Source organism: Pongo abelii, chromosome 2 (assembly GCF_028885655.2).
Source record: "Pongo abelii isolate AG06213 chromosome 2, NHGRI_mPonAbe1-v2.0_pri, whole genome shotgun sequence".
NCBI classification, from domain to species: domain Eukaryota; kingdom Metazoa; phylum Chordata; class Mammalia; order Primates; family Hominidae; genus Pongo; species Pongo abelii.
In genome coordinates this window covers 18,688,933-18,706,403 of record NC_085928.1, presented here as the reverse complement: position 1 = coordinate 18,706,403, position 17,471 = coordinate 18,688,933, and the positions used below count along the sequence as shown (strand labels likewise).

At 38.0% G+C, this 17,471-nt stretch overlaps 1 protein-coding gene across 6 annotated transcripts in view; it reads right to left on the bottom strand.

The window, feature by feature from the left end:
* Positions 1–13,478: 13,478 nt before the first annotated feature.
* The window catches only part of TMEM39A (transmembrane protein 39A), a 35,362-nt gene continuing 31,369 nt past the window's right edge, over positions 13,479–17,471 (bottom strand). For all 6 annotated transcript variants that reach the window (XM_063721744.1, XM_002813253.6, XM_009238489.4 and 3 more), the window contains one exon: positions 13,479–14,917. In XM_063721744.1, coding sequence (XP_063577814.1) covers positions 14,684–14,917 — 234 coding nt within the window. In that variant the 3' untranslated portion in view covers positions 13,479–14,683. The remainder of the gene's footprint in view (positions 14,918–17,471) is intronic.

Sequence of the window (17,471 nt, the reverse complement as noted above, 5' to 3'; positions counted from 1 at the left end):
TCATTTGAGTATCTGAAAAATGAACTCCCTGAGAATGGCTGGATGGGAATCAGATAGTCTGCTTCCATTCAGGAGAGGGACAGAACAGGAGCTGCTGTTTTTAGGAGGATTTACCTGGTGCCCTAGAAAGGGCTATGCAATCAAATTCTCAGAGGGCTCCTTCAAATCAGCTATCAGTCCTCAAAATGGGGGTGGCTGATGTTAATGATGAATTTGAAATGAAACGCATGCATGTACTGATGTTTTCTTTCAGCATTAGTGGTTGCTTAAGAAAATAGTAACCTTATTTTCTGCTACACTTGGAATATGAAGAAATCTGAACAAGAACCCCATTAAGACACCTAACCTAATCTAAACCCTAAAATTCAAAATATTGTCCAAGTCAAAATTCTAGACTCTGAGGACATTAAAAATGTAAATATCATCATCCTCAGCAAATATTTATCGGGAGCTTAGTAATAGTGCACTGGGTACCTTAGCACTCCCAAATCATTCAAGAGTCTAGTGAAAAAGGGGGAGGGATGGCAGCAAATAAAACACCCCCATAAACAACCAGGAGCAAGGTTGAGAACCATTAAGTTGCCAAACAAAAGCAGAAGGGGAAAAAAGTGTGGCAACCAGCATCTTTTAATAGGATAGTTGATGGTATTCAAGTGACCTACTGACTTCAAATAATCAAATTGAACACAATTGCAAATCCAGTAGAACATCCCAGTGAGACACTCGGGTGTTTGAGAACTTTGCTTGATTTAGAAAACTGGAAAGTGGCAACTAGGTTAGAATAAGTAGTTCGGAGGTTTCATGTGGTCATAATTGGTTTGGTGAAGTGTGAGATCTCTGCAAATGAGCCAGGTAAGATCAGTGTTCCATAGTGCTTGAAAAGGGGATTTTAGAGACTTCTGTCATCACAAAGCAGGTTAACTCCCAGTTAATGATGAAGCCGTAGGCCCAAGACAAACTGTTCAAGATAAATTGTTCTTGTCAGTGTTTGGCATATGATAATCACATTTGGCTAAAATTGGATGGGACAGTCATTTGTCTACACAGGCCTTCCATTCCTGCATGAAGAGATACTGGGGAGCATACAATTATTTTGTCCAGTATTAGAGTGGGAGAAGTTCACAGTAAGTCCAGTCCCACCAGGATTTATTTGGGCCACATTCTACCATGGCCAGTCCAATCTGATGACCACGTGAATCGGTGTTAAGTGTTGCTAAGAGTATGATTTTAGACATGTCCAGCAGGAAGGTCAGCTCAAAATGTGGCATGACAAAGAATATGTGCTCTATTACCAAAACCTTTCCTAGCAAAACAAGGCCAGAAGAGGGAGCAAGCATCTTTCCAAGCATGGAGAGGAGGGGGCAATGGTGGAAGGGTGATTGCCTGAAATCAGTGCCAGTACAGATAGCATAAAATTGGGGGCCACCACAGATTGGCTGGCTACTGTGTAGATCATTTAGTAATCTTGAGGTACATTAATAATGCAGAGATTACTTTTCTATGAGGGTAAGGGGGACGTAGCTAAATATAAGAAGCTTACAAGGTCCGTAGCCATGTGTTTTACTGGATAAATCACAATGCTTTGCAATAACTTATGCCATAGTACTTTCTGGCTTATAATTCTGCAAAGTAAAGCACTTTTTCAAAGGAGTCTATTGGAAAGCCACATGATTTCAGCTGTGTTTTAAGCTCTACAAATACGTTTCCAAAGACATAATCAAGATGTAATTCTATTGATTAAAAATATAAATATTAAAACTATCCATAGAGACATTTAAGTGTAATTAAAACAGATTTTTATGTTTTAAAAATACTCTAATAAATGATATAAAATGTAATGCTTATGATGGAACTATGAGCTAGAGGAGGACATGGGGTCACCAAAATCAATAATCAGAAAAGTAGATTATATGCACCAGGCTCATTGTTTTAGTTTGTTCTGTTTGATGTCATTTTTTGTTACTTCAATGTTTGATCTCACAGAAAAAGTCCGTGATGATTTGCTTCAGTACATTTTTCTTGTTTTTGTTATTTTACCTACTAATAATTGCCAGATGTCTGCAACTTCACCCTTTTACTGTTGCAGACACATAGTCATGTCACTCAGGAAACCCAGCGTTAAGTCCAGGCTATCATAATGAAAAATGAGAAGAATAAAAGCTCATTGCTTCTCAAAACTCCACATGTGTTTTATGGAGGCACATGTGTCCACCTGCACAGATGTGAACTCAACTTTTCTATTACTTGAATCAATCAAAGGGGACTCTTCTTTTACTTGAGTAATTATGTTAATGATGCTCTAGGGGGAAAGGCAAACATTTGTTGTCCTGGCATATATCCTGTTATATATATGACCAAAAAGGTGGGGAGGGGGAGGTGAACAATCATACAACCTAGGTTCACAACCTAGTGATATTTGCAGTGAAACATTTGTAGTGATATTTCCCCTTTCATTGCCAAGGGGATGAAAACACTACCATTTTGGCAACAACTTTCTATTTAGAACCTTACACTACTCAGGCCTGCTCCTGCTATCCTTCACTACTGCCCTAAATGCCTTTTTCTCCTATATACTCCCCGATCTGCACACTCTTTGGTTTTTCTCCTGAACTTCCCCCAACCCCAGTCCAACACACAGTTCCCCTCACTTCCAGTCTTTCCCATGTTCTCTGGAGTCACTTTCTCCTTATAAACTCCCCTGCAGTCCCAGTCTCTTCACTGAATATTGTTGCCACTTCCTGGACTTCAAGAAAACTCGCGTGAGAACACTTCCTTCCCTCCACAAAAGGCTGAACATGTGCCCATGCACCCATATTATGCAGACTTGTACGAACGGTCAGAGGATGTTCTTCCAGGTCCTCACTTCAACTTCTGCACCATTGCTTCTTCCCATCCCATACAAAAATCCCTTATTACCAAAATGTATGGATCCAACTATTTTAACTTTTATCATTTGTGGCCATGGTTATAGTTAATGTCCCAGATTCCCCAGTCTTGGGTACCAATCTCCCTGTTTCCTTCTACCTCATGTCCCACCATCATCCTGGATGACTTCAGTGTTCTAGAGGAAAGCCCACCCAATACCCTTGCCATAATTGCTTACAGCTTTTTACACCTACTCAGTTTTGAACATTTGCTTCTAGGGTTACACATCAGGCTATTTCACAATAGAGAATTTTGTGATCCTAAATTCTCATTTTCCTTTTTCAGAACTTTCTCTAGCCTTACTACTTTATTCCTTGTATTTGTGCAAGATTACCATGCCTGCCCCCACAACCTCCTCTGATAGACAGCACTCCCACCACACTTCATAATTCCTTCCCTAGCCTTTCCAGACTTAAGGTGCATCATCCTCACTGTTCTCACCAGGACCATTAACTCCCTTAACCACTAGTCCTTTAGCCACACCTGCTTGACAAACCTCCAACCTGGAATCTGGACTCTTATCACACATCTCTGCCCTTTAACTGTGTCTATGGGTTAGATCAGAGAAAACAATAAAATCACAATATAAAAGCTTTTAGATATTTGTGGTCCATCACCTCAAGAGCAGCCTCATTTCCAAAACCTTCAATGGCTATTCCACAACCCACAATGGCTATTCCACTATTCTTGACTCTCTCCTAGACAACTCTTTCTTCCCCACAAACAAATAACTGTTATTGCTTCATAAGTTTATAATATCAGACATCTTTATTCAAGCTCCCACTGCTATTTCCCCTTACCCGTATATGTGTGTACCTAACCTCCCTTCTAGTTCGGAGGAAGTGTCACCCCTCTTTCCAAGAGCTCCCAGGCTTCTGTGTTCCCAGTCTCCTGTCATCCACTATTCTTCCCTATGTATTGAGCCTTGCCCTCTTTGATCTTTAATCCCTCAGCATATAAACATGCCAAAGCCTATTCTATCTTAAACAAAAGTCTTCCTCAATTCTGTCCACCTTTACCACCTTGTGTCTAGGTTCTTGGAAGAGTCATCAGTGTCATCAATGCTCAATTTCTACTTCTTCATTACAATTCACTATTCTGGACCAATGGCAGCCTGACCTCGGCCCGCATAGCTCCGCTAAAATTTCTCTTGCTAACGTCACCAGTAGTCTAATATCCAAATCCAACATTCACTTCTCAGTCTCTAGACTTCCCTGTTATATGTGATCCTATTGATAATTCCTCTTTTGAAACTTTCTGCTTTGCCTCCTTCCATGGCCATTCATTTTCTTAGCTTTGTTCACTTAAAAGGTTCCTCTTCCTGGCCAGGCACTGTGGCTCATGCCTGCAATCCCAGCACTTTGGGAGGCCAAGGCAAGAGGATTATTTGAGCCCAGGAATTCAAGACCAGCCTGGGCAACACAGGAAGACCCCATCTCTACAAAAAAAAAAAAAAAAAAAAAAAATTAGCTGGATGTGGTGGTGCACGCCTGTAGTCCCAGGTACTCAGGAGGCTGAGGTAGGAGAATCACCTGAGCCTGGACAATAGAACAAGACTCTGTCTCCCTAAAACAAGATTCCTTAAAAGCTATTATTTGCCAGAATTCTGTCCTTCTTTCCCTTTTCACGTCATATGCTTTCCCTGCACTATCTTATTTATGCCCATAGTTGCTTCTACCACCCTCACACTGGTGACCCACCTCACCACTATTTTCTCTTGCATGGAAATTGAAAGTACATAATTGTATACTTTTATTGGGGGTACAAACTGATATTATGATTTATGAATATAATGTTAAATAATTAAATTGAACTGGTTAAAATTTTTGTGGTGAGAACATTTGGAATTTATTCTCAGCAATGTTGAAATGTGTAATATGCTATTAACTGTATTCACCATGCTGTGCAATAGAACTAAAAAAAAGACCATATTCCTTCTGAGACTTTGTACACTTTGACCATCACCTCCCCAGCCTCTGTAACTACCATCCTACTCATTCTGAAAAGTGTAGTGATCTCTTATTGTAGTTTTAATTTGCACTTCTCTATTAACAATATTGAGCAATTTTTCATATGTCTATTGGCCATTTGCAGTTCTTCCTTGAAAAATGTCTATTTTGATCCCTTGCCTATTTTTTAATTCAGTTTTTGTTTTCTTACAATTGAGTTGTTTGAGCTCCTTATATATTTTGGAGATTAACTCTCTATTGGGTGTATAACTTGCAGAAATTTTCTCCCCATCTATAGGTTGTCTCTGCTGTTCACTGTTTCCTGTTAATTGTTCCCTTTTGTGGTGCAGTTGTTTCCAATTGTAACACTGTTAATTGTTTCCTTTATGGTGCAGAATCTTTTTAGTTTGATGAAATCCGATTTGTCTGTTTTTGCTTTTGTTGCCTGTGCTTTTTGGATCAAATCCAAAAAGTCATTGCGCAGATCAGTGTCATGTAGTTTTCCTCATATGTTTTCTTCTTCTTTTTTTTTTTTCAGATGGAGTCTCGCTCTGGAGCACAGTGGCGCCATCTTGGCTCACTGCAAGCTCTGCCTCCTGGGTTCATGCCATTCTCCTGCCTCAGCCTCCCGAGTAGCTGGGACTACAGGCAACCGCCACCACACCCGGCTAATTTTTTTTTTTTTTTTGGTATTTTTAGTAGAGACGGGGTTGGTGGTTTTATAGTTTCAGGTCCTACATTCACATCTCTTAATCTATTTTAGGTTGATTTTCATATATGGTGTAAGATAAGAATTCAATTTCATTCTTCTGCATGTGGATATCCAGTTTTCCCAATACCACCTAGAGAGACTATTCTTTTCTCATTGGGTATTCTTGGAACCTTTGTAAAATCAACTGATTGTACATGTGTGGGTTCATTTCTGGACTCCCTATTCTATTCCATTTGTCAATGGGTCTATTTTTGCCAGTACTGTACTGTTTTAATTGTTATAGCTTTGTAGTACAGTTTGAAATCAAGTAGTGTGGCATCTCCAGGCTTGTTCTTTTTGCTTGATTGCCTTGGCCATTTGGGGGTGTTTGTGGTTTTTTATGAATTTTAGGATTATTTCTTCTATTTCTATAAAAATGACATTAGAATCTTGATAGGGATTGCACTAAATCTTTAGATTACTTTGGGTAGTGTGGACATTTTAACAATATTGATTCTTCCACCCCATAAACACAAGAACTCTTTCCACTTATTTGTATCATCTTCAATTTATTTCACCAACATTTTATAGTTTTTGGTGTACAGGTCTTTCAAGTCCTTGGTTAAATTTATTCCTAAGTATTTCTTTTTGTAGCTTTGTAAGTGGGATTGTTCTCTTGATTTCTTTTCAGATAGTTTGTTGTTAGTGTATAGAAATGCTACTGATTTTGTGTGTCGATTTTGGATCCTGCAACATTACTATATTTATTAGTTCCAACAGTTTTTCAGTGAAGACTGTTGGATTTTCTATAAGATTATGTCATTTCAGCAAACTGACAATTTCACTTGTTCCTTTCTATTTGTGTGCTATTTATTTCTTTCTCTTGCCTAATTGCTCAGGCAAAGATTTCCAATACTGTATAATCTAGAAATGGCAAGAGTGAGCATCCTCATGTTGTTCCAGATCTTAGAGGAAAGGCTTTCAATTTTCCATCATTCAGTATAATGTTAGCTATGGGCTTCTCATATGTGGCCTTCACTGTATTGAGGTACAACCCTTCTATTCCTTATTTTGGTGAGAGTTATTATCATGAAAGGATGTTGAATTTTGTCAAATGCTTTTTCTTCATCTAAGGAGATGATCATATAGATTTTGTCCTTCATTCTGTTAATGTGATATGTTACATGTATTGATTTGCATATTGTTAACCATCCTAATATACCAGGGATAAATTCCACTTGATCATCGTGGATAATCCTTTTAATATGTTGTTGAATTCAGTTTGCTAGTATTTTGTTGAGGATTTTTGCTTCTATGTTCATCAAGGATATTGGCCTGTAATTTTCTTTTCTTGTAATTTCCTTGTCTGGCTTTAGTATTAGGGTAATGCTGCCCTCCAGAAAGAGCTTGGAAGTACTCCCTCCTCTCCCAATTTTTTTTTTTTTTTTTTGGAAGAGTTTGAACAAGATTGGTATTAATTCTTTAAATGTTTGGTAGAATTAAGCTGTGAACTCATCAGGTCTTGGGTTTTTCTTTGATGACAGACTTTTTATTACTGATTCAATCTCCTTACTAGTTATTGGTCTGTTCAGATTTTTCTATTTCTTCATTATTTGGTCTTGGGATTACATGCATCTAAGAATTTATCCATTTATTGTAGATTTTCCAATTTGTTGGCATTTGTTTATAGTAGTCTTTCATGATCCTTTGTATTTCTGGAGTATCAGCTGTAATGTCCTTTCCTCATTTGTGATTTTATTTATTTGATCTATTCTTTTTTTCTTAGTCTAGCTAAAGGTTTGTAAATTTTATCTTTTCAAAAAAGCAGCTTTTTGTTTCATTGGTCTTTTGTATTGCCTTTCTATCTCTTATTTATTTCTGCTGTGATCATAATTATTTCCTTCTTTCTGCTAACTTTGGGCTTTATTTGTTCTTTTTCTAGTTCTTTGAGGTATAATGTTGTTGTTTATTTGAGAACTTCTTTTTTGATGTAGGCATTTATTGCTATAAACTTTACTCTTAAAACTGCTTTTGCTGCATCCCATAAGTTTTAATATGTTGTGTTTCCATTTTTGTCTCAAGATCCTTTAAAATTTTCCCTTTAATTTCTTCATCGATGTATTGGTTGTCCAGGAGAATGTTTAATTTCCATGTATTTGTGAATTCTCCAAAATTCCTCTTGGTATTCTTTTCTCATTTCATACCATTGTGATTGGAAAAGATATTTGATATAATTTCAGTCTTCTTAAATTTGCTGAGGCTTTTTTTGTGCCCTAACATGTGATCTATTCTGGTGAATGCTCTGTGTGCACTTGAGAGTGTGTATTCTGTTGCTATTAGATGGAATGTTCTGTATATGTCTGTTAGGTCCATTTGGTCCAGTGTTGCTCAAATCTAATGCTTCCTTATTAATTCTGTTTAGATGATCTGTCCATTGTTGAGATGGGGTACTGAAGTCCCCTACTATTCTTGTGTTGTAATCTGTCTCTCCCTTCAGATCCTTTAATATTTGTGCTATATATTTAGGTACTTCAACATTGAGTGCATATAAATTTACAATTGTTATGTCCTCTGGATGAATTGACTCTTTTATCATATGATGTCCTTCTTTATGTTTTTTTTTCAGAGTTTTTGACTTAAAGTCTATGTTGTCTGATATAAGTATAGCCACCCCACTCTCTTTTGGTTTCCATTTGTGTGGAGTATTCTTTTCTATCCCTTCACTTTCAGTCTATGTCTAAAAGTGAGGTGAGTCTCTTGTTGGCAGCATATAATTAGGTCTTATTTTATCCATTCAGCCACTCTATGTCTTTTTATTGGAGAAATTAATCCATTGACATTCAATCGTTGCTAGGTAAGGACATACTACTGCCATTTTGTCAGTTGTTTTCTGATTGTTTTGTACATACTTCATTTCTTTCCTCCTCTCTTTCTGTATTCCTTTGTGGTTTGTTTTCTATAGTAGTATGCTTTGATATTTTTGTTTTGTGCTTCTAAAGATTTTTGCTTTGTGGTTACCATTAGGCTTACATGGAACATCTTATACTTACAACCACCTATTTCAAGCTTATAACAACTTAACTTTGCATATAACTCTATACTTTTACACCATCATTACAATCCAATAGTATTCTGAATGGGCTCTGCTTTATTTATATGTTTGAGTTTCGTGCATGTTTTATGTTATTAATTAGTAGCTTTTTGTTTCAGTTTAAATAACTCCATTTAGCAATTCCTACAAGGCAGGTCTAGTGATGATGAATTCCTTTAGCTTTTGTTTGTCTGGGAAAACACACTTTTCTCTTTCTTTCTTTTTTTTTTTTTTTACTTCTCCCTCATTTATGAAAGACAGATTTGCTGAATAAAGTATTGTTGGTTGGCAGTTGTTCTCTTGAGCACTTTGAATTTATCCCACTCTCTCCTGACCTGAGGGTTTATGCTGAGAACTCTGCCGATGGTTGTATGGCACTCCTTTTTATGTGATATGTTTCTTGCCTCTTGATGCTCTCAAAATTTTTTGCCTTTGATTTTTGATAGTTTATTATGTGTTGTGGTGTACTCCTCTTTGGGTTGAATTTGATTGGAAACCTCTGCAGTTCCTGTACTTGGATGTTGGCATATACCACAGATTAAGGAAGTTTTCAGCCGTTATTTCTTTAAATATGCTTCTTGGCCCCTTTAAATATGCTTTTCAGGCACCTCTTTCTTCTCCTTCTCCAACCACTATTATGTGAAGGTTTGGTCTCTTGATGGTGTTCCATAATCTGTAGGCTTTAATTTTAGAAATTCTTTTGTTCTTCTTTTTTTTGCTCCAGGCTAGATAATTTCAAATGTTCTGTCTCCCAGCATACTGATTCTTTCTTCTTCTTGGCTGAGTCAGCTGTTGAAGCTTTCTGTTGAATTTTTCAGTCTCTTGAATTTCTATCCCATTCTTATTGTTTCTGTTTATCAACTTTCTTTTTAGTGTACTGTTTTCAAATTTCATTAAATTTTTTATCTGTATACATTAATAGTTCACTGAACTTCTTTATGGGTATTATTCTGAATTCTTTGTCAGTTATTTCATAAATCTCCATTTCTTTGGGGTCTATTATTGGACCTTTATTGGTTTCTTTTGTAGTTGTCATGATTCCCTGATTCTTCATAATCCGTATGTTCTTGTATTGTTGTCTGTGCATTTGAGGAGACAGCCTCCTCTTCTGGCCGTTACAGGAGTTCTTGGGAAGGGATAGACCTTCACTATTTAGTCTATCCTATGATTCCGGAAGGGTCAGCTGATGACGACCCCAGGCAGGCAGAGCTTCTTGCGAGTTCTCTAGCTGACTGGGCCACTGCTTTTGCTCTGTTGAGTTGCTGGTTGGGTATTGCAATGACTTCTGGTCAGACTGGCCATAAGATGTACTGCCTGGCTGATAATTCTGATATTTGGGACCTGCAATTTGGCAGGGCTGTAGACTGGGATACAAGGTTAGGCAGAGTCACTACTCATAACATACGTGACCAGAGGCTGTACTCCTTAGAAATGCACAATTAAGGGTTGCCTCCCTGTCAGGATGAAGCCATAGAGTGAAATTTTGGCTCAGTGGCTGTTTGATCTCCAGAGTTAAGCAGGTCTAGCCACTTTGCTTCTTCTGGATGTGTGGAGGTGGAAGTCTCCTTGCCTGGGTAGGGTTATTGGAAGTGCTTTTTGGCTTGGTGGAGCTGCTGCTTGACTTCTAAGGTCAAGGTGGTCTAGCCCCTTCACCTCTCCAAAATAAAAGGCAGGCATCTCCCTTCCTGGGCAGGGTTGTTGGGAGTTGGCTCTGAAGCTAGGCAGGAAGACCAGTAGTGTAGGGATTCAGGCTAGATTGTACTTCCCACTGTCCTTTTTCTTTTTCTTTCTTTTTTTGAGATGGAGTCTTGCTCTGTTGCCCAGGCTGGAGTGTGGTGACACAATCTCAGCCCACTGCAACCTCTGCCTCCTGAGTTCAAGCAATTCTCCTGTGTCAGTCTCCCGAGTAGTTGGGATTACAGGCGTGAGCCACCATGCCCAGCTAATTTTTGTATTTTTTGAAGAGACAGGGTTTCACAGACTGGCCTTGAACTCCCAACCTCAAGTGATCCACCTGCCTCAGCCTCCCAAAGTGCTGGGGTTACAGGCATGAGCCACCACACCCAGCCACTACTGTGCAAATTTTGAAGGTGACCAGCTCAGCCTTGCAGGTGGGCTATGAGATTGACTGATATCTTTGATCAGTCACCTCAGCCAAGCAGGAACACAGAGGTACCACCACTATCTGCATGCTGGTCACTACCTCTGCTTCCTTTCTTTGTTTCTACCTGACTCCAGGCAGTCTAGCCATGCTGTTTCCCCTACTGCTTCTCATGAGATGAGACCAGAGTGGGCTTCCTGGTAAGCATCTTGGAATGCTAGGGAAACTGGATCTCATTTTCTTTTCCCCCTGTATAAACTGCTGGCCTAGGGAATTCTCCATCTGGCATTATGTCAAGTTGGGGGAAAGGAGGGAGCAATATAGTCAAAGTGAGACTGTTCTTAACTCTTTGAATTCAGCTTTCATTCAGCTTTATGGACCATACTAGTGTCTCAGACTAGTTTCTAAGTGTTGGGGTTTCAAAAAGATGTTCTAGTCTGTGGAGTTGCTATTTGAACTTTCTATGAAAGCAAGTGGAGCCTGAGACTTCCTACTCCAGCATCTTGCTCTGTTTTTCATTTTCTCTTACGTGGACTTTTTAAAGAGTTGGCTAATCTCCTGCTTGTAGTCTCATCGACATTGCTCCATCTCCAAACCTATTCTACATACTGCTGCCAAAGTTGTCTAAGAGAGGATAGTGGTTCTCAAACTTCAGCATTCCTGAAAATCACCTGGACAGCATGTTAAAACAGATTGCTGGGCTCCATGTAGTTTCTTACTCAGTAGGTGTGGAGTAGGGCTTGAAAATGTCCATTTCTAACAAGTTTCCAGTTAAGTGATGCTGATGCTGCTGATCTAGAGATTACTTTGGGAACTAGAAACCAGTGAATCATAAGTTATTCTTGGCTTATAATCTTTCATTAGCTGTCTTCTGTCTACAAGTTCCAAGACATCTGTCTGCTTATTTGAAGTACTTATGAAAAGAGCACTTTATTGGGCTTCACACTCAAGATTGTTAATAGATCTGATATCTATTACATATCTCATACATATTTCTATTAATGAACACCCTTGTGTGACAACTGGTTTACTTGTCTGTCTTCTATTAGTTAATGAACTCGAACATCACTATCTCCGGCACCCAGCAGTGTTTGGCATATAATTGCCCAGTACATAGAAATGAGATGCCTGGCTAGCTTAATAGAAATAAAAAAAATTAATTAAAAAAGAGAGAGAAACGGCAGAACAGGTGGCAGTGGTGGTGATTGATAGGGACAGGAAGGAAAGGAGGATTAGGAATATAAACACGGAATCAGAGTAAACAGGATATTGAGGAAAACTTCTGTCATGCGCACTCCTGTGAACTACCCTCCTCTACTCCTTTATTTACCCACCTTAGACCACCCAGACTAGTCAAGTATCTTCTTTCCTTTTCCGGTATCCAAGTTCACCTAACTGAACTTTTGCTATACCATGCTTTCCACAAACAATTTTAACTTGCCAACAAAGAATTACAAAAAAGGTCATTCTTTAATGATTACACATTTTTCTACTATCAGTGAGCAAATATAGTGTCCCTTCTGTTACATGAACTATAATAGGATATCAGGTAACTAGTAATTTTTCTCTCTTCCATGAACGTGGCCCCTACAAAAACAAAACAACAAAACAAACAAAAAACAGCTGGAATGTGTAGAACAGGTTGAACTAAACGGTCTTATGCCCCGTATGCTGCCATATCTGGAGGTGAGGGTAGGAGGAACTTTGCAATTCCATTAGCCAAAATTAATTTTTATTTATTTCTTACATCCACTTATTTATTTAGCCAAGCCAGCTTCTGGTTCTGTGCTATTCCCTTAGGATAGGACGAAGACAGATCAAGCCAGAAGGGGCATCATATTAATTTATAAGACTGGTCTGTCATCTCTAATCAGGGTTATCTGGGTTACTTTTCCAAGCTAGAGCCAAGTTGGGGCAATTTTGATGAGATATCTCTGTGCCCATGCCACCCATTTTGCTCTAAACTGCCGAGTAATCTCATGAAAATGTTCCTGCCAAGAGAAGCATATTTTCAAGATCCTACGGAAAGAACAGAGAGATGGCAGATTCCCTACCCTTCCCACCCCTACCTCAAGAACCACTATATTTAGGCTGAACTACTTTAAAAAGCAACTAACCTAATATACTTATTTTCTTGCTATTCTTCCAATATACCAACTTGTCCCCACCTCAGGGCACTGCCCTTGCTGCTACTGTAACATGAATTCTCTCCAAAGCTATTTATATGATTCAGTCTTGCTTTGTCTTTGCTTAAAAATCATCTCCTCAAAGATGCCTTCTAGCAGTGCTATTCTTACCACTATTTCCTTGCCCTGATTTCCCTTTACTGCACTTATCACTACTACCAGGGAATGTTATATTACATATAAATTTATTTGCTGTATTTTCTGCACCACCTAACTCCCCTACCCCCACCCATATTGTAAGCTCTGTGCAAGTAGGACCTTTGCATTTCTCATTCACTGCTATATCCCCAGGGCTTAATATAGTGCCTAGTGGTTAATATATATTTGTTGAATGGTTGAACAGACTCAGACTGAATGCCTAATAATGTTAACTTTAAAAAAAAGTATACACGTCAAAATATTTAAAGAAACAATTATTGATTTAAACATAAAACTGATATTGGGTACCTTGGTTTTATACACACTCCTCACAATGTTTCCTTTGGTGAAGGCTTTCAGGAACTCTTCTGCAAGAATTATTTTCAGAGCCAGCTTGTCAACTACATGATTGGTCTTTTTACTTCATAAGTCTTATTTTGTTTCACCAAAAGCTTCACAGTGTAACAAACCAAACTCAGCACAGAAAACATATGACAATATATTTTAGATTCTCTAACACAAGGTCTCGTAAGTTTAGATGACAAGTGACAACATCAGTGGACTAAGTATATCACCTCCCATAACTTAAAGGGCTAATACTCATAAACATGAAAGTTCTGGAGTATGAAATTTAAAACACAAATTTTGGATATAAATTATCTGAATACAAAGCTGTAGGTAATTCTTATCTTTCACTTCCCCTCATAACTCCAAACATAATGCCATTGTAGATGGGTTGCTGCTAGACATCCAAGATTGTTCAGCTGAGGACTTGCCCATTCTCCCAGTTACTTGGAATTTTCAACCTTCCCATACTCTAGCCCACATGGCATTTGCACTCAGCTTCTCCTACTGATCCAGCCACACATCATCTTCTTCATGAATGTGGGCAGACTACATTCATGAAGTCTGGTAAAGTATTATTTCAAACAACTAAGAGGAAAATCTCTGGAGGCAGAAGTGGAAAAACAGGAAAAGTGGCAGCAAAACCCTGAGCCTCAGGATAGTAGCTTATTCAAAAGTATATTTAAATGTCACAGGGTGAAATAGACCAGCTGAGTCCCTATCTTAGAAAGGAAGCCTACTGCTTCCTCCTGGTAGGCAACAAAGAGAACTCCACCTAGGACTTTAACCCACTCTTTTCCCAATGTATTCCAATACTATTAGCCAGCTGAACTAAAAGAGAATGGGTGCTGGTAGGCAACTCCATTGATCTCCCCTTCTTTAGCAATAATTACTGGCCAGCTGAGGGCTAAAGATAATGAGGATTGAAAGAAAAGCAGACATACCAAAGGTACTGTGTCAAGTAATACATGAGATGTGTTCATAAACGAATGAGTTATTCCAGAGCCATACAAACAAATCAATCTCTTTACTGGACAGGCATACCTCTCATATGTATATTATTCGAATATACTAACACATGAAAGATCACATCACCTTGTTTATGGATACATTTAATATCCCTTACCCTTCCCGACTTTCAAAACATAATAGTATACAAAATATAAAATATCTTAAATATTTATAAAAATCACAAGAAAAAAATAGAACGTATGAAAATATTTTTATCTGAGTTCTCCCTCATTGTTGAGAGGCAGCTTAGTTTGCCTTGAGTTCATAACTGTTGAGTGGGTAGGAGTATGCCCTGCCTAATACTATTCTGTCCCGGAGAAGTTTAAATAAAACATAGTAGTTGCAGAAGAGGATGAGAGCCATGGAAAGTGTGTGGTTCCACTTCTCCGACCGCAGCAAGGAATAGAGCTGATAGAAGACGACACTGCCCTCAATAAGGATAAGCAGATTTAACAGCCTTAATGGTCGATGAAATAAGAACTGTGAGGAAGTTAAAAAAGCAAAACGTTATTTCATAGAAAAGTAATGGCTATAGTTATTCTTGCATTGATTTTTCTAAAATAATTTAATATTTACAGGTTCCCATATATAATAATAAATAGATCCGTTTATTTAATATCAATCAGGCTATTTCTTGCCATAAAAATTGAAACCTTTTCCTTTTTGCTCAAGAAATAATGAAATAATTTTTATTTCAATGCCCCGAGACACGAAAAGAGATTATGCCCAAAAGAAAACTACTTATAAACATTTTTCTTAGATTGTATCTCAGGTATATATTTTATTTAGGATAAACACAAAAGTATATTCATCTAAGACAGAGGTGGATAAAGGACCAAACAGGAAATATTTTAGGCTTTGTAAGTCAAGAGGCAAAAATTAAGGATATTACATAGGTACTTATGTAACCATTTAAAAATGTAAAAAACATTCTTGGCTTGCAAACTAAGACATAAATACCAACACTAGACAAGTTTGGGGAAAAGAGAGGTTACAAGTCGAATATCAATACAATAGTTTCTTAATTTTTCCTTAAACTGTTTACCCACCATGGTCACTGACTGAAATCCTCTACACCATATACCTGTGTGTTTAATTACTGATTTTTTTCTGGATATTGAGAAGTAGGGTGCACAAAGACAGGATAAGGAGGAAGGAAGGAAAAATGAGTCAGAATTAGACTAAAAATAGGGCTTACTACTATATTTACTCCCACTAAATTCTCCACTTTAAAAGGCTAAATTCTGGTTTTCTAATACAAAGTTATTATGAATACAAACATATAGGCCACAAGTTGTAAAAGAACATTAACAATTCAGCTTAACCAGTCTAATCCTAAATCTAGATGAAGACAAGGGTGCAGTAACAGCAGTGATCAGATCTAAAATAACTAATTTAGATGGAATTTAGATTTTAAGAGCTTACACCTCAGAATGAAGCCAAAATATCATGACAGCTTTAAAACGTTTCCAGGTTCAAGAGGAAGAAAATGTTTAACCTGGAGTCTGACAGCTATAGGTAATAGGCACACTTTAAATGACTGTTTTGAAACTTCAGTGTGCCTAAGAATCATTTCCAAATCCACAAATGCTGCCAATTCCTGGGATCATCCAGAGATTCTGGTTCAGAAGTCTGATATAGGGGCCCTGAATCACTTTTTAAAAATAGTGGGCCAGGTGATTTATAAGCAGGTGGCCCATGGATCAATTTGAGAAGCACTGATTTAACTATCTGCACTGATTTAACTATCTATCCAGTCCTGCAAAATCAGTAATAAATCAACTTGCCTAATCGTTTTTCCATAGATTCCACCTGATTTTTCAGCTGTCCAGAGCTAGCAAGGAAACTACTTAATTTTCAAGCAGAAAATTCTAATGAACTATTTGGCTATCACAGGTCTCAAGGAGACAGCAAGAACCAACAGAAGTCATTAATGGCCTAGAGAATTCAGCTAGCTGAATTAAATATTCTGTATAGAAATCAAGTACTCATGTACTTGTGACTTAAGTCCTTTCCTCCACCTTAAGGCATTTCCACCGGCGTCAAGAAGGAGATGCTTGTCGTTTTCTCACTCAAGGGCCTTTCACCTTCCCCATGTTCCTCCCAACCTGCCCCACCCTGCATTCCCCTACCATGGTATTTATAAGCATCATGCCCTGGGGCAAGTTCCCAAAATTTAATTGAAGTGTCCCACAATAACAAACACCTGCAGAACCAGAAAGTCCATGTACCCTCACAGGAACTGAGAAGGACAGAGGGAGAAAGAGATGCAAGTATCTTAAAAAAGATCTCCAATTCTTTTTTAGAATATGATCCCCTTTCAAAAGCAAGGCACTACACTATGGGCATTTTTACTATAAACAGTCCCCTGCAGGCACCTACTTTTCCCCACTTGCATTAGTCAGCTGGCCTTTCTTTTATAAGTATGTACTTTTGCCTTGTACAGACAATTTCTGGAAGGCTGAAAGACCAAATAGATCATAACCAAAGGCATGAGTTCAATGGAATGTAGTGGGTTTCTATTGCTTTTTCCTTTTTTACCTTTTAAGCTTTTTTCCTTTTCATGGCATTTGTCTGACTTCCAAAGGGGAAGCTAAAGCCTTTTTAAAGAAACAATATATATGACAAATACCTAAAAATAAAACCACCACACTATTAATATATTAAATGTCACTATGGATACACAGATACAATATATCTTAACAATACCACTAAACCAAACTCTTACAAAACAAAAATGGTAAGATGAAAAAAGAGTCTTAGATAACTGCCTGCTTGTTTCAAGTAATACTAGTTTCAACAAATACCAATGTAACTAGAGAAACCAGCTAAGCTACTGAAACTGGAATAACAGTATATGATCTTCAAACTGCCCTTCAAAAGACATTTCCAAAGTACAGGGACCACTGTTACGCTAGTAGCAATAATTACCATGTAATAATTTCCTAGTATGTGCTACACGCTATGCTACATGCTTCCACATAGAGTGGCCTCCTAACACCTACCCCTAAGCTTATGTTTGAAAATAAATAAG